At 43.0% G+C, this 26,101-nt stretch overlaps 1 protein-coding gene and 1 long non-coding RNA gene across 3 annotated transcripts in view; one reads left to right on the top strand and one right to left on the bottom strand.

Annotated features, from left to right (window-relative positions):
- The window catches only part of AFG2A (AFG2 AAA ATPase homolog A), a 583,775-nt gene extending 566,235 nt beyond the window's left edge, over positions 1-17,540 (top strand). The window contains exon 16 of the mRNA XM_068280086.1: positions 17,309-17,540. Coding sequence (XP_068136187.1) covers positions 17,309-17,485 — 177 coding nt within the window. The 3' untranslated portion in view covers positions 17,486-17,540. The remainder of the gene's footprint in view (positions 1-17,308) is intronic.
- The window catches only part of LOC137571241 (uncharacterized), a 36,660-nt gene continuing 23,205 nt past the window's right edge, over positions 12,647-26,101 (bottom strand). For both annotated transcript variants that reach the window (XR_011031310.1, XR_011031312.1), the window contains exon 3: positions 12,647-13,031. This is a non-coding gene — a long non-coding RNA (uncharacterized lncRNA). The remainder of the gene's footprint in view (positions 13,032-26,101) is intronic.

Genomic DNA, 26,101 nt, shown 5'->3' with positions numbered 1-26,101 from the left:
GCATCAGACAGAGGAGCGCACGGAGGGAATCGGGCAGCTTTTATGTTTCCGCATGTCTTCCGCCACGCTACTGCCAGCGTCCTCCAGAAAACCTCCGCACTTGTATCGCAACAGGCAACTTTTTTATGAATGACCACCCTGAAGTCTTAAGTACCGCTTGCGGAGAAGAACGGTGTTTTCCCGCACTACTGACTGCACCTTTATGAATGATAGCCAAAGTCAGAATTTTTGATGTTAGGCCAAAACTATCATATTAATTACTTGCCAGTATTATGCAGTATAGGCCATCATTGTAGATTAAAAACATTAAATGTATGCAATAAAGTAAATGTGAAATGAGCACAGATCCAGTGTACCCTTCTCATTAACCATACACCATCCTGTTAGTTACGTATTAGCACTTGAAAGTGTTGGTATGTTTTTAACTTGTCATAGTGGATTGGTGGCTTGGGGTTTGAATGAATTCATGCCACTTCTGGCAAATATTGTCATAGGAGCCCAGTGAATCTTACTACGGATTAGATATTGCATTGATTTTTTTCACTCTTTCTGAAACATATTTAATGGTGGGCATGTGTTTTATTTTCCCGGAGGCGGGCAGGAATGAGTGCTCTTGCTGCATTAATCAGGTGGGGTAATGCTGTGGATTTATATGTTTTAGGGTTGCATGATATGTTATGTAGCAGAAAAAGGGATAGATTCCCCCCAGTATCATCTGAAGATAACTATATACCTTTCTCCAGTATAGCTGGAGTAACAGGCAGGTTAAGTGGCGTAAAGAGCCATCAACGCTATCACATCCCCAACATTAGTTAGGGCTATCTGGGCTAAACTTGTGTAGTATGTCTGGGGGGGACCTGTACCAAAGCATTCGAAACTTGAAATTTTGCTCTTCAAGAACATCTGGATGTTTTATGGGTGTTAAAGAGACTCTGTAACAAAATTTTGAGCCTTATTTCGTCTATCCTATAATTTCCTATGCCTGTTCTGATGTGCTCTGGATTACTGCAGCCTTTCCTAATTGCACAGTGGTTGTATTAGCTCTGTTATATGATCAAATCTCCTCTCCTCTGTCGGGTCTGTCAGGCTCAGGCAGTCAGGCTGGAATGTGCAGGGCTGCTTGTGATTGGCTAGAAGCTATACACACCCTCTCCAGGCCCCCTGCACACTCTGTATGACTCACACATGGAGCTCCTCTCAGCTTATCACTTGCTATGTCTTTTGTTTGTAAACACTGCATAAAACTGGCAATTACAAGCCAGGATTGCAGCAGGGAATGGCAGAAACAGCACAGAGGGGCCCAGGAGAACATAATGAATAGAATGGTATGCTTTTTATTGTAAGAATTTTAGAGTACAGATTCTCTTTAAGAATCATGGAATCCCACTGCTGCTGGGGAATGTGTTTCCCAGCATGTGATTCCATTGATTTTGGTAATTTAGCAGATCTGTTGAGCTGTTGGATAGTAGAGCATAGGCCCAAGCCATTAGGTGTTGTTTAGGGTTTGATGAGATCAGGTTGTCTTCTACAGTCTACAGACAGTTCTAGTCCTTTCCAAGATCTTTTTAGATTTTAGGGAGTTAATATAATGTCTGAACTGATAATATTGCCATATAGGAAGATTATGCGGGGCTGTGAAATGCTTGCATTGCATATATTCAAGGATATTATTTTTGTGAAGGAATTCTCCGATTCTAGGTATGTTTCCTAGTTGCCACCCGTTCAAGAAGTTGTCGTCTAACTCCGGGGTGAAGTTTGGATTTTACTGTAAAGGAGTGAGCAGACTGCCTGGTTTAGAGATTTTGTATTAAATGTATCTATTAAAGAAAGCCTTGATGGTGGGTGTTATTAATGGGTGGTCCCCCAGTGCCTTATGGGTAGGATTGTGCTAGAGTCATTTTCTATGTTTATCCAGTCTCTTCTCATGGGGCCTTCTATCCAGTGTACAGTCCTTTCCAGATGGGATGCTAGATAGTACTTTGCTATGTCTGGGAGACCCATCCCTCCAGTTGCTTTTGGAATAGTTGGCATTGGTAATGTTATTCTGGGTTTTTTTTTTATTAGCCCCTAAAAAATTTAGAAATAACAGCTTGCATGCCCACTAAGGATTGTTTCGAGACAGATATAAGCACATTTTGAAATAAATACAGTAACCTGGGGAGAATATTCATTTTTATAATTGCCATTTGGCCAAGCCATGAAATGAAATCTGGAATTTTACTCCATGTCTTCAGGTCTGCCTCAGTTTTGGTGGTCAAGGGGGTGTAATTTAAGATAAAGGCCATTTTTAGTATGAGGGGATTTTGACTCCCACATTATGGTTGTTATTTCCCATTTAAATGTGGAGTCTTTGCAGCTTTGTAAAAGTGGTCATGGCAGGGTTATGTTTAAAGCACTTGGTTTTGTAAAGTCTCAGTTTCATTTCATTAGCTATATTGTTTTAGTGCTATTTTAATTAAATAAAGGGTGTGCATAATTAGCAAATATTGCATTGTGCTTTTATTTACATTTTGGACAGTGTAAAGCCCAATCTACACGATACGATTCTTTATACGATTCGATTATGATTCTATTTACGATCCGATTAATACATGTCCGATCAGGATTCGATTCAATTCGATTTGCCATTGTTTGCAATGGCACATCGAATTGAATAGAATAGAATCCCGATCGGACATGTCGGATTTATTCGGATCGTAAATAGAATCGTAATCTAATCGTATAAAGAATCGTATCGTGTAGATCGGGCTTAAAGGACTAAGGTAGCCATACACTGGTCGATTTGCCATCAGATTCGACCAACAGACAGATCCCTATTTGATCGAATCTGATCAGAGAGGGATCGTATGGCTACCTTTACTGCAAACAGATTGTGAACAGATTTCAGCCTGAAACCGATCACAATCTGTTGTGGTGGTGCTGCCGCCGCTCCCCCCGCCCGCATACATTACCTGCTCCGCTGGTGCGACTGCCCCCGGGCACCGCTCTTCTTCTCCGTCTCCGCTCTGGTCTCCGGCATGCTTCCCTTCTTCCTGTCTGGGGGAAGTTTAAACAGTAGAGCGCCCTCTACTGTTTAAACTTCCTGCCGGGACAGGAAGAAGGGAAGCATGCCGGAGACCAGAGCAGACCAGAGCGGAGACGGAGAAGAGCGGAGACCCGGGAGTCGCGCCGGCGGAGCAGGTAATGTATGCGGCTCTATTGCGTCGGTCGTCGGGCACTCGAACGCCGCTAGCGATGCGCTCTTTACCCGCGGGCGATCGACGGTTATTTTCCGCACGGCGCGATCGACGGGATCGGACGGAATGGATCGAAATTTGGCGTGTAGCGTGAACGATTGGCAGCAGATTCGATCCCAGTGATCGAATCTGCTGTCGAAACGGGCGCAAATCGGGCCAGTGTATGGCCACCTTTACGAGGCGAAATTACAAAAAAAAGTAAATTATCTGCCTCATCTTTTAAGGCACGGAGGACGCCGTCCGCGCCCTCCGTGCCGATACGCCGGGTCCCCCCGCTCATTAGCCCCCCGGGCCGGCTGCCGACCCCACGGTCCGGGTCGGGCTCTCCTGCCTCTCGCAACATGGCCGCTTCCTCTGGCCGCGGCTGCACAGTCCGCCTGGCCGCGAGTGCGGCTGCGCAGCTGTAGGGCCACCCCCCCCCCCCCCCCCGATCCACGCTACGTAGCGTGGATCAGGGGGGTTGGCCCTATAGCTGCGCAGCCGCACTGGCGGCCAGGCGGACTGCGCAGCCGCGGCCAGAGGAAGCGGCCATGTTGCGAGAGGCAGGAGAACCCGACCCGGACCGTGGGGTCGGCAGCCGGCCCGGGGGGCTAATGAGCGGGGGGACCCGGCGGATGGGCGCGGACGGCGTCCTCCGTGCCTTAACCTCCTTGGCGGTAACCCCCGAACGTAGTTCGGGGTAAGCCGCGCAGGAGGTTTTCTCCGGCCCTGCTGGGCCGATTTGTTTAATTTTTTTTTTGCTGGACGCAGCTAGCACTTTGCTAGCTGTGTCAGCACACCGATCGCCGACCGCCCCACGCTCGATTGCCGGTATCCGTCGCGCCGCGCCCCCCCCCCCCAGACCCCGTGCGCTGCTTGGCCAATCAGTGCCAGGCAGCGCTGAGGGGTGGTTCGGGACTCCCAATGACGTCCCGACGTCGGTGACATCATCCCACCCCGTCGCCATGGCGACGGGTGAAGCCCTCCAGGAAATCCTGTTCTTTGAACGGGATTTCCTGATCGGAGATCGCCGATGGCGATCGAAGCGGGCGGGGGGATGCCGCTGAGCAGCGGCTATCATGTAGCGAGCCCTTTTGATACCGCCAGGGGGGTTAAAAGATGAGGCAGGTAATTTACTTTTTTTGTAATTTCGCCTCGTAAGTCCTTTACAGTGAACCTCCGGACTAAAAATCGACTCAGCAGCACTGAAAAGGCTTTGTGTTTCTTTAACAGTTTCACAGCATCAGAACTTTGTTTCTCTTATACAAGCCTCATTTTTAGCTGCACAGAAGAAAACTGCCCGGGCTTTTTTCCCCTGATGCTGTGCAAAGCATGATGGGATTTCTGATTTTGTTGTTCTCGTTCTGCTGTTTTGGTGCAATTTTTTTTTTTACATTTTGAATTTGACATTTGAAGCCCAGTGTGTGCAACTGTGAGGGGTTATCAGGACACAGTACAGTTAGAACTGTGTCTCCTGCTCCTTGTCACCTCCTTCCAACCAAAAAGATGGCTGCCCCCATGACAAAGATGGCAGCCCCCATGAATCACAAACATTTGCCTGTTCTTTTAAAACCTGGTGGGTAAGAGATTATATTACCTATCTATTCTAATTAACATAACTAATGTAACTTGATGACAGTATGTTTGTTTAGGCTGAAGTTCCCCTTTAAGAACTTTTATTTACTGGAAGTAGGGTTGTATAACCTCTATTGGGATTTTATAACTGCATCCTTTATGGTGTTGAGTTCACCAGGGCTAATTTAAAAGAGATGTAGGCTGTAGGGCAAATATTTCTTAATGGGTTTAATAGTGTCCAATGCTGTACATAACCTGGCTGACCAGTGTGAGCAGGAGACTATCCTACACTCCTTGTTGGAAATACTGGATGTGATGATGGGTGACTCTAAGGGCCCTTTTATACTTTATGCGTTGGTAAGCGTTAGAACACGTTGGTACACCTTTTTTCCATTGCAATGCATTGTGAAAAGGAGTTCAGTTAAAACGCGCACAGTAGCCAATGTGCCATAGGAAAACATGGACATTACTTTGAAAATCAGTTTTTTTTCAATTTTAACTGAGAGCAACTGATTAAGTGTAAAAGGGGCCTAATACATTTAGTCATAGACATTCGAAAGGCATGCAGATCCGATTTTTCTTACTGAAGTCTGACTAGATTAGCCCCATGCTTGTTTCAGGTGTGTGATTCAGACACTACTGCAGCAGATCAACCAGATCTGCCAGACAATTTGCATTGTTTAAAAGGAAATAAATACAGCAGCCACTATATGGCTCTTATTTCAGGTTCCCTTTAAGATGGCAAAGCTATTCTAACACAAAGGTGTGTTTTGTCACAGCTTTATGAATCGGAAGAAGAGGGATTTTTGCATTAGAGATATGAAACTGATTTCCACTTCTTTACTGCAGCTTAATACATAGGCTGCTAAGGCATAGCAGCTGTTTACATCCCAGACTTCATTAGCTCTTCCATGGGTATTACTGCTGTATAGCAATAGAGAATGTGGAGTTATGACCAGCTTCCTCCTTGGCCTGGCTTACAGCCAAACAAAATAGTCAGAAATGCAGATGTCGGGGAATCAGGAGGTCATTCTAAAGTTCCATATGTGTTGTGTTCTAACATAGCAGCTCACCTATGACATACTTTCATTTTTGGAAATGTAATCTTTCCATTCTTTAGCCGTCTAGTTTCACAAACAGCGACTTTATGAGGAACTGTAGCAAAACTAACGTAATGAATAATAAAAAAAAAATCTTACAATATTGATTTATACATTTTTATTGTCAGTGTTTGTCCATTGTAAAATCTTTCCTCACCCTAATTTACATTCTGATATTGATCACAGGTGGCTACATCTTTATTCCACCCAGGTGATCTAATGTTTGTTTACCAAGAGTTCTAAAGCCAGTAGAAATGATACCTGATTTCCCACAATTCTCTGAAGGAGAGAATTCTACATATATAATCAGCCTAGGCTAAGCATCACTGGGAAGGCGGGGCTACATACCAATATACAGAAATGTATAGATACTGGAAGTGTTTCTGATGCTAAAACCAGAACAACTCATATAAAAGTGGGTATCCCAAATATACTGCATTCTACTATATGTCACTACAGTGCCTCTTTAACCACTTGCCGACCGCACGCTTATACCGTGCGTCGGCAAAGTGGCAGCTGCAGGACCAACGACGCAGTACTGCGTCGCCAGCTGCAGGCTGATTAATCAGGAAGCAGCCGCTTGCGCGAGCGGCTGCTTCCTGTCAATTCACGGCAGGGGGCTCTGTGAATAGCCTGCGGGCCGCCGATGGCGGCTCGCAGGCTAAATGTAAACACAAGCGGAAATAATCTGCTTTGTTTACATTGTACGGCGCTGCTGCGCAGCAGCGCCGTAAGGCAGATCGGCGATCCCCGGCCAATCAGCGGCCGGGGATCGCCGCCATGTGACAGGGGACGTCCTGTCACTGGCTGCACAGGACGGATAGCGTCCTGTGCAGCCCGGATCACCGGGGGGGGGGGGAAGGTAGGAGAGGGAGGGGGAGAATGTCGCCGCGGAGGGGGGCTTTGAGGTGCCCCCCCGCGCAACATGCCTGCACGCAGGAGCGATCAGACCCCCCTGCACATCATCCCCATATGGGGGAAAAAAGGGGGGCGATCTGATCGCTCTGCGTGCACCCTGATCTGTGCTGGTCCACCCAGCACAGATCACAACAAACAGCGCTGGTCCTAAAGGGGGGGTAAAGGGTGGGTCCTCAAGTGGTTAAGTAACAAGCTACAGTGATGTGAAAAACTTTTTGGGTACTTATCCGTTAGCCGGGCGCATCTGGCAGGTCGCGCTAATTACTATTCCGCCTCCAGGCCGCCATGGATAGTAGGGAAAGATGTAACTCTGGTGGAGTTTTGTCGCCACCTGCCGGATGCGCTCAGCTAACTGATAAGTACCACTATTTGCCCCCTTCCTGACTTCTTATTCTTTTGCATGTTTGTCACACTTAAATGTTTCTGCTCATCAAAAACCGTTAACTATTAGTCGAAGATAACATAATTGAACACAAAATGCAGTTTTAAAGAGAGTCTGAAGCGAGAATAAATCTCGCTTCAGACCTCATAGATAGCAGGGGCATGTGTGCCCCTGCTAAACCGCCGCTATCGCGCCGCTATGAGCTCTGAAGCGAGATTTATTCTCGCTTCAGAGTCTCTTCAAATGATGGTTTTTATTATTTAGTGAGAAAAAAAACTCCAAATCTAGATGGCCCTGTGTGAAAAAGTGATTGCCCCCCTTGTTAAAAAATAACTTAACTGTGGTTTATCACACCTGAGTTCAATTTCTGTAGTCACCCCCAGGCCTGATTACTGCCACACCTGTTTCAATCAAGCAATCACTAGGAGCTATCTGACACAGAGAAGTAGACCAAAAGCACCTCAAAAGCTAGACATCATGCCAAGATCCAAAGAAATTCAGGAACAAATGAGAACAAAAGTAATTGAGATCTATCAGTCTGTTAAAGGTTATAAAGCCATTTCTAATGGTGGCCATACATGGTACAATTTTTTCATACAATCTTACCATTTCTATGTAATATAAGGGAACTGCCTAAATTATCCTTTCAGCATATTCACTTAATTTACCTTTATACTACATAGAAATGGTAAGATTGTATGAAAAAATTGTACCATGTATGGCCACCATTAAGCTTTGGGACTCCAGCGAACCACAGTGAGAGCCATTATCCACAAATGGCAAAAACATGGAACAGTGATGAACCTTCTCCCAGGAGTGGCCGGCTGACCAAAATTACCCTAAGAGCGCAGAGAAAACTCATCCGAGAGGCCACAAAAGACCCCAGGACAACATCTAAAGGACTGCAGGCCTCACTTGCCTCAATTAAGGTCAGTGTTCACGACTCCACCATAAGAAAGAGACTGGGCAAAAACGGCCTGCATGGCAGATATCCAAGGCGCAAACCACTTTTAAGCAAAAAGAACATTAAGGCTCGTCTCAATTTTGCTAAAAAACATCTCAATGATTGCCAAGACTTTTGGGGAAATACCTTGTGGGCCGACGAGACAAAAGTTGAACTTTTTGGAAGGTGCGTGTCCCGTTACATCTGGTGTAGAAGTAACACAGCACTTCAGCAAAAGAACATCATACCAACAGTAAAATATGGTGGTGGTAGTGTGATGGTCTGTGGTTGTTTTGCTGCTTCATGACCTGGAAGGCTTGCTGTGATAGATGGAACCATGAATTCTACTGTCTACCAAAAATCCTGAAGGAGAATGTCCGGCTATCTGTTCGTCAACTCAAGCTGAAGCGATCTTGGGTGCTGCAGCAGGACAATGACCCAAAACACACCAGCAAATCCACCTCTGAATGGCTGAAGAAAAACAAAATGAAGACTTTGGAGTGGCCTAGTCAAAGTCCTGACCTGAATCCTATTGAGATGTTGTGGCATGACCTTAAAAAGGCGGTTCATGCTAGAAAACCCTCAAATAAACCTGAATTACAACAATTCTGCAAAGATGATGAGTGGGCCAAAATTCCTCCAGAGCGCTGTAAAATACTTGTTGCAAGTTATCGCAAACGCTTGATTGCAGTTATTGATGCTAAGGATGGCCCAACCAGTTATTAGGTTCAGGGGGCAATTTCTTTTTCACACAGGGCCATGTAGGTTTTGAGTTTTTTTTCTCACTAAATAATAAAGGATGAGAGTGGGAACTCAAAGGTGGATGACCAAGGTAAGGCAGAGTTATTAAATGCTTTCTTTGCTTCTGTCTTCACAAAAGAAACAGCACTGTTGAAAATTACAGAGGCAGAAGAGTCTCAATCTTCTAACTGTAATACTAAATACTTAATGCAGGAAGAAGTGAAGGCAAGACTAAATAAATTAAAAATAGACAAGGCACCTGGCCCGGATGGCATGCATCCTCGGGTCCTAAGGGAATTAAAGAGACTCTGTAACAAATGTTTCAGCCTTAGTTCTTCTATCCTATAAGTTCCTATGCCTGTTCTAATCTGCTCTGGCTTACTGCAGTCTTTCCTAACTGCACTGTCTCTGTAATAAATCAATGTATCTTTCCTCTGTCCTGTAAGGATTGATTGTGTGGAATGTGCAGAGCTGCTTGTGATTGGTAGAAGCGATACACACCCTCTGCAGGCCCCCTGCACACTGTGAATGACTCACACACTATGCTTAGCTGAGCCTATTAGAAGCTGGTTAGTTTGTTTGTAAACACTGCCTAAAACTGTTAATTACAAGCCAGGATTGCAGCAGAGAGTGGCAGAAACAGCACAGAGGGGCACAGGAGAAAATAATGAATAGAATGGTATGCTTTTTATTGTAAGAATATTAGAGTACAGATTCTCTTTAAGTTCAGTTATAGATAAACCCCTTTATCTGATCTTTTGTGACTCTCTTTCAACTGGCAGAGTCCCAGTGGATTGGCGTACAGCCCACGTTTTCCCATTATTTAAGAAGGGCAAAAAATCAGATCCAGGAAATTATAGACCTGTAAGCTTAACATCAGTTGTATGCTAACTATTTGAGGGGTTACTAAGAGATACTATACATGACTTCATACTAGAAAATAATCTTATTTCTCAGCATCAACATGGGTTTACTAAAGACAGGTCCTGTTTGACTAACATGCTCAGCTTTTATGAGGTAGTTAATGCTAATATGGATATTGGGAATGCTGTAGATGTGATATACTTGGACTTTGCAAAGGCCTTTGACACTGTTCCCCACAAAAGTCTGGTGCAAAAGTTGAGGATGCAAGGACTGGGGAAGAGTCTGTGTGCATGGATAGGGAACTGGCTAATGGACAGAAAACAAAGAGTTGTGGTCAATGGATCGTACTCAAAATGGGAGACTGTTAGCAGTGGGGTACCACAGGGGTCTGTTCTGGGTCCAGTGCTCTTCAATTTATTTATTAATGACCTAGTAGATGCAGTAGTGAGCAATGTTGCTATTTTTGCAGATGATACAAAATTGTGCAGAATCATCAACTCTCAGGAAGATAGTGTCATATTGCAATAGGATCTGGATAGGATGGCTATATAGGCACATACATGGCAGATGAAATTCAATGATGAAAAATGTAAAGTCATGCATTTTGGACGTACTAATGGTCTAGCACCATACAAAATAAATGGAATACAGTTGGGGACATCAAACTTGGAGAAGGACTTAGGAGTACTCATCGACAACAAGTTAAATAATCGTACTCAATGCCAAGCAGCTGCAGCTAAAGCTAACAAAATTTTGGGATGCATTAAATGGGAAATAAAAACTCGAGATGCTAGCATAATATTGCCCCTGTTTAACTCTCTAGTAAGGCCACATCTGGAATATGGAATTTCGTTCTGGGCACCACATTACAAAAAAGATATTGCAGTTTTAGAGCAGGTGCAGAGACGAGCAACAAAATTGATACGTGGGATGGAAGGTCTCGCTTACCAAGAAAGGTTAGATAAACTGGGTTTATTTAGTCTAGAGAAAATATGCCTTAGAGGGGATCTAATTAACATGTATAAATACATCAGAGGGCAATATAATAGCTTGGCGGATGAGCTTTTTGTCCCTAGGCCTTCTCAAAGGGCTAGAGGACATGATCTGCGCATGGAGGAAAACGTTTTAGCCATTTATTTAGGAAAGGGTTCTTTACAGTAAAAGTGATTAAGATCTGGAATGCATTGCCACAGGAAGTCGTTATGGCAAACTCTATACCTGCATTTAACCACTTTCCCCCCGCCCGTACGAATTTCTCCGTCCCTTTTTCCATCCTTTAACCCCCAGGGACGGAGAAATCCGTACTTTCCGCGTTCCCGCCGCTGTCCGCGCTCCCGCTCGTAAACACGCCGCCCGCAGCTAGTAAACACGCCGCCCGCCCGCTCGCCCGGAGATCAATGAACGGGAAAATCCATTCCCGTTCGTTGATCTAAGCCCCGCAATGATCCGCTGCTCTCCGATGAGCAGCGCGATCATTGTGAAAAGTAAACACTTACCCAGCCTCCAAGTACTTCCTCCAAGCTTCCGGAAGGACGCTTGGAGGTCGCATTAAAACAAAAAGTTACTGTGGCCATCTTGTGGCCAAATAGTAAAACTACACCCTACACATTTTTCACATACAAATAAATTACTTTTACACAAAAAATTAACTAATTACCTCCCACACTCCCAATTTTTTTTTTGTAATTAAAAAAAAATTAAAAAATGTGCAATAAAAAAAAAATACATAAATAGTTACCTTAGGGACTGAACTTTTTAAATATTTGTCAGGAGGGTACAACACTGTTACTTTATAAACTATGGGCTTGTAATTAGGGATGGACGCAAAACTGAAAAAAATGCACCTTTATTTCCAAATAAAATATTGGCGCCAAACATTGTGATAGGGACATAATTTAAACAGTTTTATAACCGGGACAAAGGGGCAAATACATTTCATGGGTTTTAATTACAGTAGCATGCATTAATTAAAAACTATAATGGCCGAAAACTGAAAAATAATTAATTTTTTCCCCACATTTTTCCTATTTTCCCATTAAAACACATTTAGAATAAAATAATTCTTGGCATAATGTCCCACCTAAAGAAAGCCTAATTAGTGGTGGAAAAAACAAGATATAGATCGTTTAATTGTGATAAGTAATGATAAAGTTATAGACGAATGAATGGAAGGAGCGCTGAAAGGTGAAAATTGCTCTGGTGGTCAGGGGGTAAACCCCCTCAGTGGTGAAGTGGTTAAAGGGGGCTTAGATGCTTTCCTTGCGTTGAAAGACATCCATGGCTACAATTACTAGGTAATGCCTAATGATATTGATCCAGGGATTTTATCTGATTGCCATCTGGAGTCGGGAAGGAATTTTTCCCTTTAGGGGCTAATTGGACCATGCCTTGTAAGGGTTTTTTCACCTTCCTCTGGATCAACAGGGATATGTGAGGGAGCAGGCTGGAGTTGTTCTTTATACTGGTTGAACTCGATGGACGTACAGTATGTCTTTTTTCAACCAAAATAACTATGTAACTATAATAAAAACCATCATTTAAAACTGCATTTTGTGTTCAATTATGTTATCTTTGACTAATAGTTAACGGTTTTTGATGAGCAGTAACATTTAAGTGTGACAAACATGCAAAAGAATAAGAAATCAGGAAGGGGGCAAATAGTTTTTCACATCACTGTATGTACATATTTGAATCTTTTTTTGACCTGAAGCAATTGTTCCTAATCATATGAGAGGATAGTTTATTGGTGATTGTCATACAGACAGCATGATCAGCTTCTGGCTTAGCATCCTGTTTTGTTATATGGAAAGGGAGAGGACAAGTTAGAGGAACCCCACTTCAGAAACCATATTAGCTTTGGATGAAGATTTCCTTGACTCCTCATCATAAATTGAGGCCACCAACAGCAGAATCAGAATCAGTTTTATTTGGCCAAATAAATGTGCACATACAAGAAAAATGACTTGGCAGATGCAGACACAGACAAAACAATACAAGGACAAACAGTATAACTATTACAAGTCAAGAACAGTATGTAAGTAATAAACATAAACACTTCAGGGTTTTCGTATCAGAAATGATCATTCATGATGATTTGGGTGACAACCTATGAGTGTCCCCTGCTCTACAGTGACCCAAGTAGAGTCATTAAAATGCTGTTCCTGAGCCTGGAAGTTTTTATTCTGATTGACCGGTATTTCAGGATTTCACGTTGGAAGATGGAGTGAGCAGGGATGAGAGGGGTCAGAGGCAATCTTGGTCATTCTCTGTCTGCATCTGCTTGCATAAAGATCCTGCAGGGAAGATAAGCTGCATTCAATTATTTATTCTGCTGATCGGATGATGCACTGCAGTCTCACCTTTTGTCATATGGCGCATAAGTCAAACCAGATAGTCATAGTTGATGTCATGATGGATTTGATGATTGCAGTGTAGAACATCACCATTCAGTTTTGTGGTATGCCCACCCTTTGCAGTTTCCATCGGTGGTACATCCTCTGTTGCATTTTCTTGATGATGTTGACAGTATTATTATCCCATTTTAAAGGGCAACTGAAGTGAGAGGGATATGGAGGCTGCCATATTTATTTCCTTTTAAGCAATACCAATTGCTGGGTTATCCTGCTGATCCTCTGTCTCTTAATACTTTTGACCCTGAACAAGCATGCAGTAGATCAGGTATTTCTGACATTATTGTCAGATCTGACATGATTAGCTGCATGCTTGTTTTTGGTGGGATTCAGACACTACTGATACCAAATAGACCAGCAGGACTTCCAGGCAACTGGTATTGCTTAAAGGGAATCCGAGGTGAGAGGGATATGGAGGCTGCCATATTTATTTCCTTTTAAACCATACCAGTTGCCTTGCAGTTCTCCTGATCCTCTGTCCCTAATACTTTTAGCCATAGATTCCGAACAGGCATGCAGCAGATAAGGTACTCTGACTCAGCTCACTCAGGTTTTACTGCATTAGTCATATGCTTGTTCCAGGGTTTTGACTCGCACTGCTTATGCCAGAAGATCAACAGGGCTGCCAGGCAACTGGCATTGTTTACAGGGAAATAAATATGGCAGCCTCCATATACCGTTTGCTTCAGTTGTCCTTTAAGTTGTTGGAGATCATGGACCCAAGAAATTTGAATGAATACTGTAGAGCAGGGGACACACGCAGGTCATTAACCACTTAAGCCCAACTGGACAAGATTTCTCGTCCAGTTGGGCTGCGCGCGCTCCCGCGGGCCCCCCCGTGCGCGCCCCCGCTGCTGGCCGCTAGCCCACCGATCAGTGAAAGGGATTATAAATCCCTTTCGCTGATCGGACCCCCCCGGAGAAAAGCCGACAGCGTCTCTTCAGATGCTGCGGCTTTTCTGAGCTCTAGGCTCCTTTCTTCTGCCTGGGAGCGAGATCGATCGCTCCCAGGACTTTTTGATTCTGGCCATCTTGTGGCCAAATAGCAAATTACACCTGAAAAAAAAAAATTTCAAATTAAACATATAAATATATTAAAAAAAACCCTGTTTACCTCCCACACCAAAAAATACCCACATACAAGTTTAAATTAAAAAAAAAAAAAAATTACAATAATAAAAAAAACAAAAAAAACATAAATAGTTACCTAAGGGTCTGAACTTTTTAAATATGCATGTCAAAGGAGTATATCAATATGATTTAATAAATTATGGGCTTCTAAACAGTGATGGACGCAAAACGGAAAAAATGCACCTTTATTTCCAAATAAAATATTGTCGCCATACATTGTGATAGGGACATAATTTTAACGGTGAAATACCTTGGGCATATGGGCAAATACAATACGTGAGTTTTAATTATGGAGGCATGTATTATTTTAAAACTATAATGGCTGAAAACTGAGAAATAATGAATTTTTTCCATTTTTTTCTTCCTGTTAAAATGCATTTACAGTAAAGGGGCTCTTAGCAAAATATACCACCCACAGAAAGCCTAATTGGTGGCGGAAAAAACAAGATATAGATCAATTAATTGTGATTAGTAGTGATAAAGTTATTGGCAAATGAATGGGGGGTGAAAGTTGTTCGGATGTAAAAAAATTTCAACCCTTCGGGCTTAAGTGGTTAATGATCATTCCTGATATGGACACTCGGAAGTGTTTATGCGTCTTATGTTACAGTATTCAGCAGTAAAGTGATCGGCTCAGTTTATAACTTCAGAAGTTGCCAATATTGTAGGCTAGAATTCATCTCTAATTCATGTTACACATCACTATCCACAGTATGAGTCCTAGCTTAGTAAGCGAGGATGGAGCTGCAGTGCGGTCAAGTGAGGCATTCTCAGTGAGGGAGAAAATGGAATGTTTATCATATCTTTAAGGCATATAAAGCATTGCCTGAAAGGAGAGAGAATGGGCAGGAAAACACTGAATTGTATACAATTTTCTTTGCACCAACGAGAGTTCTGTATTGATTTTTAGCTTCACTGGCCTTGTAAAAAGCAGCCGCATGGCAATAAATGTAATTTTGTTGCATGACAATGCCACCTAAAACCATGCATGTTTTCTGTGAAAGCTTCCTACGCATGCTGCTAAATCCCCTAAAATGTGACTTAACTGCTTTGGCGTCCATCAGCATAGCATAAGCAAGGCAACAGCAAATGAACAAACAGAAAATATGCTGAATGGGCAAACAAATAGGCTTCAGCTGGTCCTTTGGTTCACAGGGATAGGCGCTCTGTGAATACCAATCACTGTATTCTTTGCTGTACTGAAAACCCACAATATCTCTTTTCATCCAACAAGCCCTTTTCACAACAGCAATGGGTCTTTATGTCTTTAGAATGACACCAGCCTCGGTCTGCTTCCGCTGGCCAGAGGCGTGGGAGCTGGGAGACCAAATTCAATAAGAAACCCTTTTGCCTACTTATTCCCAACTGCTGTATCTTTAGCCACAATGCCCTCATCTTTAAATCCAAATAACGTAAAAGAGAAACATACCGGTAGTTGTGTCAAAAAAAATACCATCATTACTAAGGTAGAACTCCAGATATACAGCTCCTGTATGAAATACAAATCTAATTGGGCAGGATTACAAATTCTTTGACGGTTACTAGAATTCCTCTGTATATACAGTATTGTATTTTTTTGGGATGTTGTTGCATAGTGACCAGGAGACAACTGCTGGAGTAGGTATTGGTTCTCTGCTGTGGCCGCTCTGCATATTCAGATGGGTGAAGAGAGTGGTGGGCATCCTTTAGCTTAAAGTGAACCTAAGATAGGGAAGAAAAAAATGCATACATACCTGAGGCTTCCTGCAGCCCCCTTTAGGCTGATTGCTCCCTCAACACCCTCCCAGGCCACCTTGATCCTCCGCTATGCACCCCAGGAAATCCGCCAGTCTGCTTCAGTCGGCACATGCACAGTCCGGCTGTGCATGCTCCCCCATCTCGCTTCCCGTTGCTGGGAGTGCAACACTCCCAGCAACGGGAGAGTGCACGTGGCCGATCTGCGCATGCATGAATAAGCGTGACTTCTGAGATGTACCGGGCAGTCCAGCAAAGGATCAGAGTGGCTCGGGGAGACCTAGAGGGAGCGATTGGCCTGAAGGGGGCTGGAGGAAACCCCAGGTATGTATAAGTGTTTTTTCTTCCTCCATCTCAGGTTACCTTTAAGATGGCCATGCTTACTTGGGAGGGGCACGTAGGGACAAAGGGAATTTATTCCAGCTTAAGAGGGTCAAATATTGGGGTCGACTTTTACACAAAGTTGACTTGTAATAGAGGATATACAGTCATGCCTTTTCTTTCTTAAACAAATTAACGTAAAGCCCTAATTCAGCTGCTTGTTTTTAATGCATGCTTATAATAATTTTACATGAATTAGTAATGCAACAATGTGCACTTTGTGCACTACACATCAGTAATTTTTACAATATATATATAATTTCCCTCTGTAGATGCAGGTAGTTTACTCCTGTGTTTCCTTTGTTCATTTGTCCCAGAGTATCCTTTCCTTATGTTTCTGTCACAAAATCTGACAGCTTTTGGAGTAATCTATATTCTCGTGGGAGATTCTCAGTAATTCTTTTATTTTCAAAATCACTACCTGAGTGGCAGTGGCACCCACCCACCAACTGGCAGGATGTTGTGCACAGGAGGAGACTGCCTTTACAGCACCATTGTAAAGGTCCTTTCCAGCCAGTGTTTTTTAAAATAAGAAAAAGTATTCAAAATCTCCCATGAGGAGATGCCCTAGTCCAAAATCTGTTAGATTGGTTTGAATTTTTACAAGCAGGGTCAACTGTACAACTAATACACATGTATTTTAAAATTGTACACATTTTCTCAATAGTTGTCCTTTCAAGGAAGACGAATATGGAAGTTTCCTGTGGTGTTTTACATTAGAAATGCCATGCATCTTTCTTTTATACTAATCTTTTGAGTTCAGTACATTTTGAATCATTGATTTAAGGCTCTACTGAAGCTAAAATATGTATTTTTACAAATGTTTGCAATATTGATCCTTTAAGTTTCCTTTAAGTCATTGCAAAAAAATATTCTTTTATGTTACCATTCTAACATTATGTCTCACTTTTTAGATCACAGCTGTTTGTCGAGAAGCTGCACTGTTGGCTCTGCAAGAGGACATTCAGGCCCAGAGCATTATGGGACAACATTTTGACCAAGCTTTGTCTGTTGTCACCCCAAGAATTCCAGACTCACTTATTACATTTTATGAGACCTATCAACAGAAAAGTGGACTGCATAATTTATAAAATGCATTTCTGTGGGAGAGAAATACCTTCTGATTAAATAACATTATTATGACAATTCTAGACTGTCTTTTTTGTTTCTGAACTTGTATGCTTGTATCTCTGTATATGGGTATCAGCCTGAAAATACATTAGAACAAGAGAAGTAATATTACAGTGGATTAAAATTACAGGTATAATTAACAATATTTTGCATGCAACATTTTGAATGTTAAAGTGTACCTGATATAGGAGAAACAAGATGACTTATTTACCTGGGGCTTTTTCAAGGCCCCTCTAGTCTGTCAGGTCTGATCCATTGTGCTGCTGTCAGCCAAATTAAAGTCCATGACTGGCTGAATCACAGGCTACTGTGCATGTTCTGTCCCAGCCACGAGCCTCCTCAGTCGCCCTCTTGTGGCCAGGACATGCACAGTTACAAGTCTATATAAACTGCACATGTGCAGAAGGCTCCCATCCACTGAATTGCGTGACTAGGACAGCGCATGTGTGGTTTGCGGACTTTAATTTGCCTGTAGGACACCGTGGGACCTGACAGAATAGGTGGGGCTGTAAGAAGCCCCAGGTAAGTAAAGGTCATCTTGCCATACATGAGTAGATTATGGTCTGATATGCCAAGTCAATCAATTTCTATGTGCTTAGAATTTCATTGTATAATTACAGATTCCTTCAAAGCAGGGGTCAGGAACCTTTTTGGCTGAGAGAGCCATAAACGCCACATATTTTAAAATGTAATTCCCAGAGAGCCATACAATATGTTTCAAACTAAATACAGGTACAATTGGAGTGGCCGTTAGTTTTGGGGGGAGCGCGAGTAAGTTAGTAGTACATGCTACGCCAGCAACATGCCTACTTTGAAAATGTTACTTGCGCTGTCACACTAAGCTGCGCTGCTTGAGCAGTGTAACTTAGTGAATCTACCACTACTGATTTGTCTGAGAGCCAGATGCAGCCATCAAAAGAGCCACATCTGGCTCCCGAGCCATAGGTTTCCTACCCCTGCTTCAAAGGATGCTCAATGAGAGGCAAATAATTCTGAGTTAATGCAGTTATGCAAATTTAGTATGCAAATGTATGCAGCTTGAAAATGGACCAATCGGATTTCACCGTGGCAGGATATGATAAAACATTTATTAAGGGACCCAGCGCGTTTCCAGCCGCGTTTTGGAAACGCGTGCAGGTGGCCGACATGCACGACATCAGACAGTGCATAGAGTGCACTGTCTGATGTTCACACTGCATGCGTTCCGGACCTGTGCGGTCCAGGAACGCATGCTGCACGCATTTTTTGCCAAAACGCGTGGCTGTCCCATTCACTTTTCAGTGATGGGATCAGCCACGCAACGCATACAAACGCGGATGGCGTGCGTTCGTACGCGTTGCGTTCCGCATACGTGCCCGTACGCGTTTGTAATGTGAACGGGGCCTAAGTTTTAACTATGCCCCTGCCTATAGTAATACTATTTGTAACACAGGCCTGATAACTTTTCCATTCCTGTTTCTGAAGTAGTTCAGGCACTGTCATAGTCACAAGCATGTTATGTTGTCTATTAGGAAATGTATCATACAGGTGCCCGTTAGTAACTTTTTCCTGCGACATGTTATGCAAAGAGATAAACAGCTAATAATACTGCTGGATAACACAGTGTCAACACACACGTGGCACATAGGAGGAGGTACCTGTTATTATTGAGTAAGCATTAGATAAAGCAGGAAGAAGAAGTAGAGTAAAGGTAATAAACCATCCCTCTCCCAGTTTAGTCAATTATATGGCAGATAGACAGATAAGCCAAAATGAAATATAGGAGGACATGGACTGATAGATTGAATCTATGTTATCTTTTTTTTTTTCTTACTGCTTTTATCAGTAGGCTCTAATGCAGGCCACACACAACTATCAGAATGAGCAATCATTATGAAATCTAAACAATATATTAACATTTCATTAATAGTAAACACTATTAACAGATTCAGTAGTTAAAAGGGGTTGTTACATCCAAAAATAAAATTGCCTAAAAAGTGTGTGTGTGTGTACCCTTTTTTTCTATAAGTCCATACATTTTTTTTTTTGCTACAGTAAAAACTCTTAAATACAAATAACAGAAACTTCCCATTTCAGGTAAGATAATGACACTATGACCAGACGGTAATTGAAACCCCCCTTCCTTTGAAGAGTTTACACAGTAATGTAACTTTATCTAAGTGCTGTTTGCTGTGGCAGGGACAGTAATCTGTAAAATAAGCAGTAAATGAACACTGAGCTGGGTTAAAAAAAAAAAAAAAAAGGAAAAGGGCAGAAGTGATGTCACCATCACCATCACAGGAAAAAAGTGAAGATGGAAATCAGCAGAAAGATTTTCTTTTTTCATATCTGATTTCTCATAAATCAAACAGTGAACACTAAAAACAACATGATAGGTACGCTAAATAAATAATTTCTTTTTGGATGATTTTATTTTTCAGTTAATCTGGAGTTTCATCTGGATGTGTGTGCTAGGCTAAATGTGCATACATACATACAATTTTGATAGGCCAAACACTGACTAATTTTACCACTTCCATGTAGCATGAGAGCTGCACAATCTGATCATAGTATTCAAAATCTGTTGACCCTCATACTACATGGAGGTGGTAAATTGGTCAGTGATTGTCCAATCATTATTTGAAAGTGTGTACCAGGCTGTACGCTTTCTTCTGCGATAGATGCTGAGGGTGCATTTCATTGTGATTTGTCAATGATTGGGTTATTTTACCCCCTCCATGTGGTATGAGGGCCAACATATTTTGAATACATTAAAAAAATTGTATAGCTAAACACTCATACTACGTGGAAGTATCAAAACTAGCCAATCATTGACCAATCAAAAAAGGTCTGTACCCATATCCAATTTTGATTGGCAAATGACTGGCTGTACAATCTCTTCCTAGTTTTCACAATCTGTTGGCCCTCATATTACATTAGAAGTGGTAAAATTGGCCAATCATAATTGGATGTGTGTAGACACCTTTAACCACTTGCCGACCGCGCACTCATAACGCGCGTCGGCAAAGTGGTAGCTGCAGGACCAGCCACACACATCTGCGTCGCCGGCTAATTAATCAGGAAACAGCTGCTTCCTGTCAATTCACGGCGGGGGGCTCCGTGAATAGCCTGCAGGCTGCCGATCGCGGCTCGCAGGCTAAATGTAAACACAAGCGGACATAATCCGCTTTGTTTACATTTTTACAACCTTGCTAACAGTAGCAGCATTGTACTAGATCATCGAACCCCTGCCAATCAGCGGCTGGGGATCGCTGTCACATGACAGGCAGGAGCCTGTTAGATGCTGCACAGGACAGATCCGTTCCTGTGCAGCCTCCGATCTCCGGGGCAGGGAGGGAGAAGAGGGAGAGGGGGAATCCTGCCGTGGAGGGGGCTTTCAGGTGCCCCCCCTGCCAGCCACACGCAGGCAGGAGCGATCAGACCCCCCCAGCACATCATCCCCCTGGTGGGGAAAAAAGGGGGCGATCTGGTCGCTCTGCCTGTTTGATCTGTGCTGGGGGCTGTAGAGCCCACCCAGCACAGATCTTCTAAATCAGCGCTGGTCCTTAAGGGGGGGTAAAGGCTGAGTCCTGAAGTGGTTAAGCCCGGTACACACCTTCAAAGTTGACTGGCAAATCACTGACCAGTTTTACCACCTCCACGGAGTATGAGAGTTTACAACACAATTATAGAATATGGGACAAGGTAAAGTCATATATAAAAGTGTCTGTCAATTTAGTTACTGTCATTTTGTATAATTGATGGCTCTGTAGTTTCCAATGGACCTGCAGGTCTGCTCCCTGTGGTATAGGAAGAATGAAATCCATTTGTAATGGTGCTACTAAAAGTTTCTACTATTGAGGCTGTGGAAGCACTGTTGGTAAAGTCCAACTGTTTCCACAGCTCCAATGTGGGCGACTTGGGTACCAGTTGCCTTGCAGTCCTGCTGATACTCTTGCTTTTGATTTTATAGGCCTAGATCCTGAACAAGTATGCAGCAGATCAGGTGTTTCTGTCAAATCTGACAAGATTAGCTGCATGCTTGTTTCTGGTGTTATTGAGAAACCACTGCAGCCACATACATCAGCAGGGCTGCCAGGCAACTGGTATTGTTTAAAAGGAAATACATATGGCAGCCTCCATATACCTCTCACTTCAGTTGTCCTTTAAGGGCTCTGCAGTGGCGTAGCTTAGGAGCTGTGGGCCCCGATGCAAGTTTTGCATTGGGGCCCCCCAAACACTCTATACATAACAATTGATATGGTGCACGAAAACCTGCCAATGGCAACTACAGTGTCAGAGGCACAAGAAGGGGATGGGGAACAGTGTGTTACTGATTACCACTGTTCAAAGTATCTATAGAAGTGATTATTATGAGCACAGGACCAATAGAGAACTAATAATGCAGTTGAGGGAGGGTCCCTCAGGCTCAAGGGCCCCGATGCGGTTGCAACCTCTGCAACCCCTATTGCTACGCCCCTGGGGCTCTGCCTCTGACACAGGCAACCTGGGTTCGAATCTTGGCTCTTCCTGTTCAGTAAGCCAGCAGCTATTCTGAAAGGAGACCTTGGCCAAGACTGCCTTACACTGCTACTGCCTACTGAGCGCACTCCAGCGCTTTGAGTCCGCCAGGAGAAAAGCGCAATATAAATGTTGTTTGTCTTGTCTAACCTCCAGGAGTATCTAGTACTTCCACAAATATAAAAGTATACTTAGTAGACTCCACAGCCCAGATATCCCCAAATGGTCACATACTGACCATAAGAGCCCCAACATCTGAGGGGGGAGGGGCAAAAATTAGAAAGGTAATCATAACATGTGAGAGAAAAATATGATTTAGTAAATTCCATGGAAGCTTGCATGTCAGTGCACACTAACCCTTGGCATCAACACTGAACCCAAAGAAAAGAGTCCACAGATTGCATATGTTGCACTGCAAGCTTTTTATTGGATGCCCAAATGGTCAAAATTAATGAGTTGCATTATGTTTCGAAATGTGACTGTAAGAATAACAGCTCTCACCCTGATGGCAATTATGGTTCAACAACAGCTGGGTAGGCACAGGTTGCCTAAGCCTAGTTAGTGTATGGAAAGTTAAGTGCACAGAGCAGTATTCAGCAAGGCCAGACAGAGGCTGCCTTCTGTGCTTTTGCAAGCACACCTCTAGCAATCGCTTCCCTTCTACCTGCCTCATTACTTTTTGTGTGTGTACGGAAACTGCAGGTTCACTTCCGTCACTCACTCATTTTTAACCTTTCAATAGAAGGCAGTGAAAGGACCTTCTATGCCTTTACAGCGATATGTTCATGCTCTGCTTTCATTGGAAGGGCTGGGGAAAAACTGCTAATTTTGCTCTTAACCTTTTTTCCTTTCAGTGTTTCACGGTTCTGTGTAATTCTAGTAGAACAAATCTGCCCTGTAAGGACTGAATGTTAACCTGTCTGAGGTTTTGCCTAAATCTCAATAATCCTAATATATTTTGTGACTCCACTTCAACATACAAGCTGTATATTTTATATTGCTCCTTGTTGCAAATTACCCAGACTTCAAAGCGCGCTTTGCCCACTCATAATGGAGATAGTGGAATATAGTTACCCCAACTTTAGCACCCAAAATCATCCAACACAAATAAATGATTCCTAGTGCTAGAAGAATGATCGCAGATACGCCTATGAATACGGGATGTCCCTTCAAATAGTTTGAAATATTTCAGTACCCTCAGGAAAATGCCATAGTGGCTGCTACGGGGCATACATTTAAAAAGGACGCCATGGTAAGTTGACCGTCAGGGAAAGCCGCTAGTAGAATATTAGTAAATATACAGATATTCTTCTTTTGTGCAATGGGTAATACGATAGTAGAATATTGGTAATTCACAAAGATTTTACTATCACTAAACCTAACCATATTCTGTATTTAACTTTTAAACCCCTGCCTAATCCTAGCCAACCCCCACCCCATTTTCCGCTGTTATCTGTGCCACCTCCAAATAATGTGAAGTTCCTCCCTTCCAAGAAGTGACGCCAGTGGTCACGAGAACCCTACAAAGACTTTTTTTGATTAGTGTATCTGACAGTCACACTGTCCATCACATGTTTTCTGCTGGGGGGCAGCTAGTGTATGTGTCCTTGTCATTTCTGCACTTTATTCTGTATGCAGTGTATGTTGTCATATCCACTCATATCAATGGCAGACAATGCTATTACCCATGTCTGTATGCCTGGGGGCTTTGGGGCCACGTTGAAAAATGAATCCAAAGGGGGCCCTATAATTTGTAGTTACGCAAACTGCCTCCTTAGTATAGAATGGAGATGTTAGGGTGGCCACTAATGATCCAATCTTTTTTTGTCCAATCTTACCATTTCTTTGTAATATATGAAATTGCATAAAGTATCCAGGATGCTCATTTGGATTTCATTTCTAATCGGAAATCGGATTTCTGCGGAAACACTGCATTACCGCAACTCTGTAATTTTAGCCCAGTCACAGAACTCAGAAGCATTGGACCAATCAGAGTCAACTTGAAAGTATTTGGCCAATCAGAGAAGGCAAAACAAATGACAAAAAAAGACTCAGAAAGCTGCGACATCGGTAACCGGCATTGGCAGAAATCGGAATTTCAGCGAAATCAGAAATCAACATTTCCGACCATCCCTAATATCCATTCAATATAGTCACTCAGTTTACCCTTCTACTACATGGATTTGGTAAGGTGGGAGAAAAAATAGTGGCTCATTAGTGACCTTCATTAGCTTACTGTTCCTCTTGGAAAACCACATATTACAAAGATCCAGTTTATAAAGCAGTGAAACACTTTGTCTGCTGCTTTTCTTTCTCCATAGACACCCTTATGCTGTGTCGCTCACCTGCCTACCGGTATTTCTTGTATTATGTAACTCTGATTTGTTCTTCCATGTCCTTTGCTGCATTGCTTCTGTGTTCAGTTGTAACTCTCAGAGGACGTTGGACAGACATTCCCTTAGTGACTGGATAGTGTACTGGTGCTCTGACACAGGAGACCTGGGTTTGAATCTCGGCTGTTCCTGTTCAAACAAACACAGAACATTTATATCGCGCTTTTCTCCTGGCGGACTCAAAGCCAGCACCTATTTCAGTAGGAGACCTCAGGCAAGACTCCCTAACACTGCTACTGAGCACGTCCTATTGGCTGCAGCTCTGTTGCTTTGAATCTGCCAGGAGAATAGTACGATATAAATGTTCTGTGTCTTATTGTCCCTGTCTTATTGTTTAATTACTGTTTGAAATATTCTGTCATTGCACAAACAACCATATTTTCCAACACTATTTCCAAAAAGTTGGAATGCAATGTAAAATGCATGTAAAATAACAGAACATACTCTATAGAGTAAGCTCACTAAAACACATTAATATTTATGGACGTAATGCAAATTACATAACAAACTGTATGCAATTTAAGTAACTCATGTTACACAAACAAAACATGCATTGCTTGTGCAACGTGCGTTACGCAAAAGGCATAGCGTGCATTGTACGAATAACGCATGTGCTGTGTGTACAGCGAGAGTTACACAAACATGCGTTACGTAATTTGTGTCACATTTGCTAAAACTTAAGTGCGTTATCTTCACATGCAAACTTTTACATATTTTAGTGAATATGCTATTTATGTAAATATAACCAAATGGAATGGTTTGCAGCTTTTGTGAATATACAAACTTGCAATGCTCTGTGGCTTTCCCCCAAGTGTTTTAACAGACAGGATATGGACATTTAAACATTTCTGTTCTAAATATTTTTCCACGCATACACATAAAATTAGCAAAAAGCCTCATAAACATGCTAGACAGAACTCCGCCAAGGCGGTCAAAGTGGGGCCATCTCAGCCAAGAATCCAGTGAATGCACAGGTGCCCACCAAGCTTGTTTAAAGAAAAGGCTGACATATTTATTTCCTTTTAAACAATGCAAATGCCTGGCTGTCCTGCTGATCCTCTGCCTCTAATACGTTTACCCACAGACCCTGAATAAGCATGCAGATCAGGTGTTTGACATTTGTCTGGATTAACCGCATGGTGTGTGATTCAGACACTTTTGATGCATGAAAGATCAGCAGGACTGCCAGGCAATTGGTATTGTTTAAAAGGAAATAAATATGGCTGCATCCATATCCCTCTCACTTCAGGTGTTCTTTACGTATCTGGCAAACGAGATCTTTAAAGGGACTCAGAGCTGAATATTTTAAAAGATTTTATACATACCTGGAGCTTCCTCCAGCCCCATCCGCTCCAATCGCTCCCACGCCGCTGTCCTCTGCTGGCCGCAGCTTTGGGAATCGGGACCCGTCACTGACGGCAGTCGCGGCCAGCCTACGCAGGACAAGTGCGCCCTCTATGTATCTCTCCAGCTGCTGCTTGAGAGATACGCAAACAGCGCACTTCTATTCCGCTAGACTACCTCCGACTGACGGAAGTGTGGGGACCCGGTTACCGAAGCTGCAGCCAGCGGAGGACGGCGGCGTGGGAGCGATCAGAGCGGATGGGGCTGGAGGAAGCACCAGGTATATGTAAAATCTTTTTAAATATTCAAGCTCTGGCACACTTTAAGCAACCACAATGC

The sequence above is a fragment of the Hyperolius riggenbachi genome, chromosome 1 (genome assembly GCF_040937935.1).
Source record: "Hyperolius riggenbachi isolate aHypRig1 chromosome 1, aHypRig1.pri, whole genome shotgun sequence".
NCBI classification, from domain to species: Eukaryota; Metazoa; Chordata; class Amphibia; order Anura; family Hyperoliidae; genus Hyperolius; species Hyperolius riggenbachi.
Note: the sequence above shows the minus strand (reverse complement) of the source record. Positions and strands in the feature narration are given on the sequence as shown.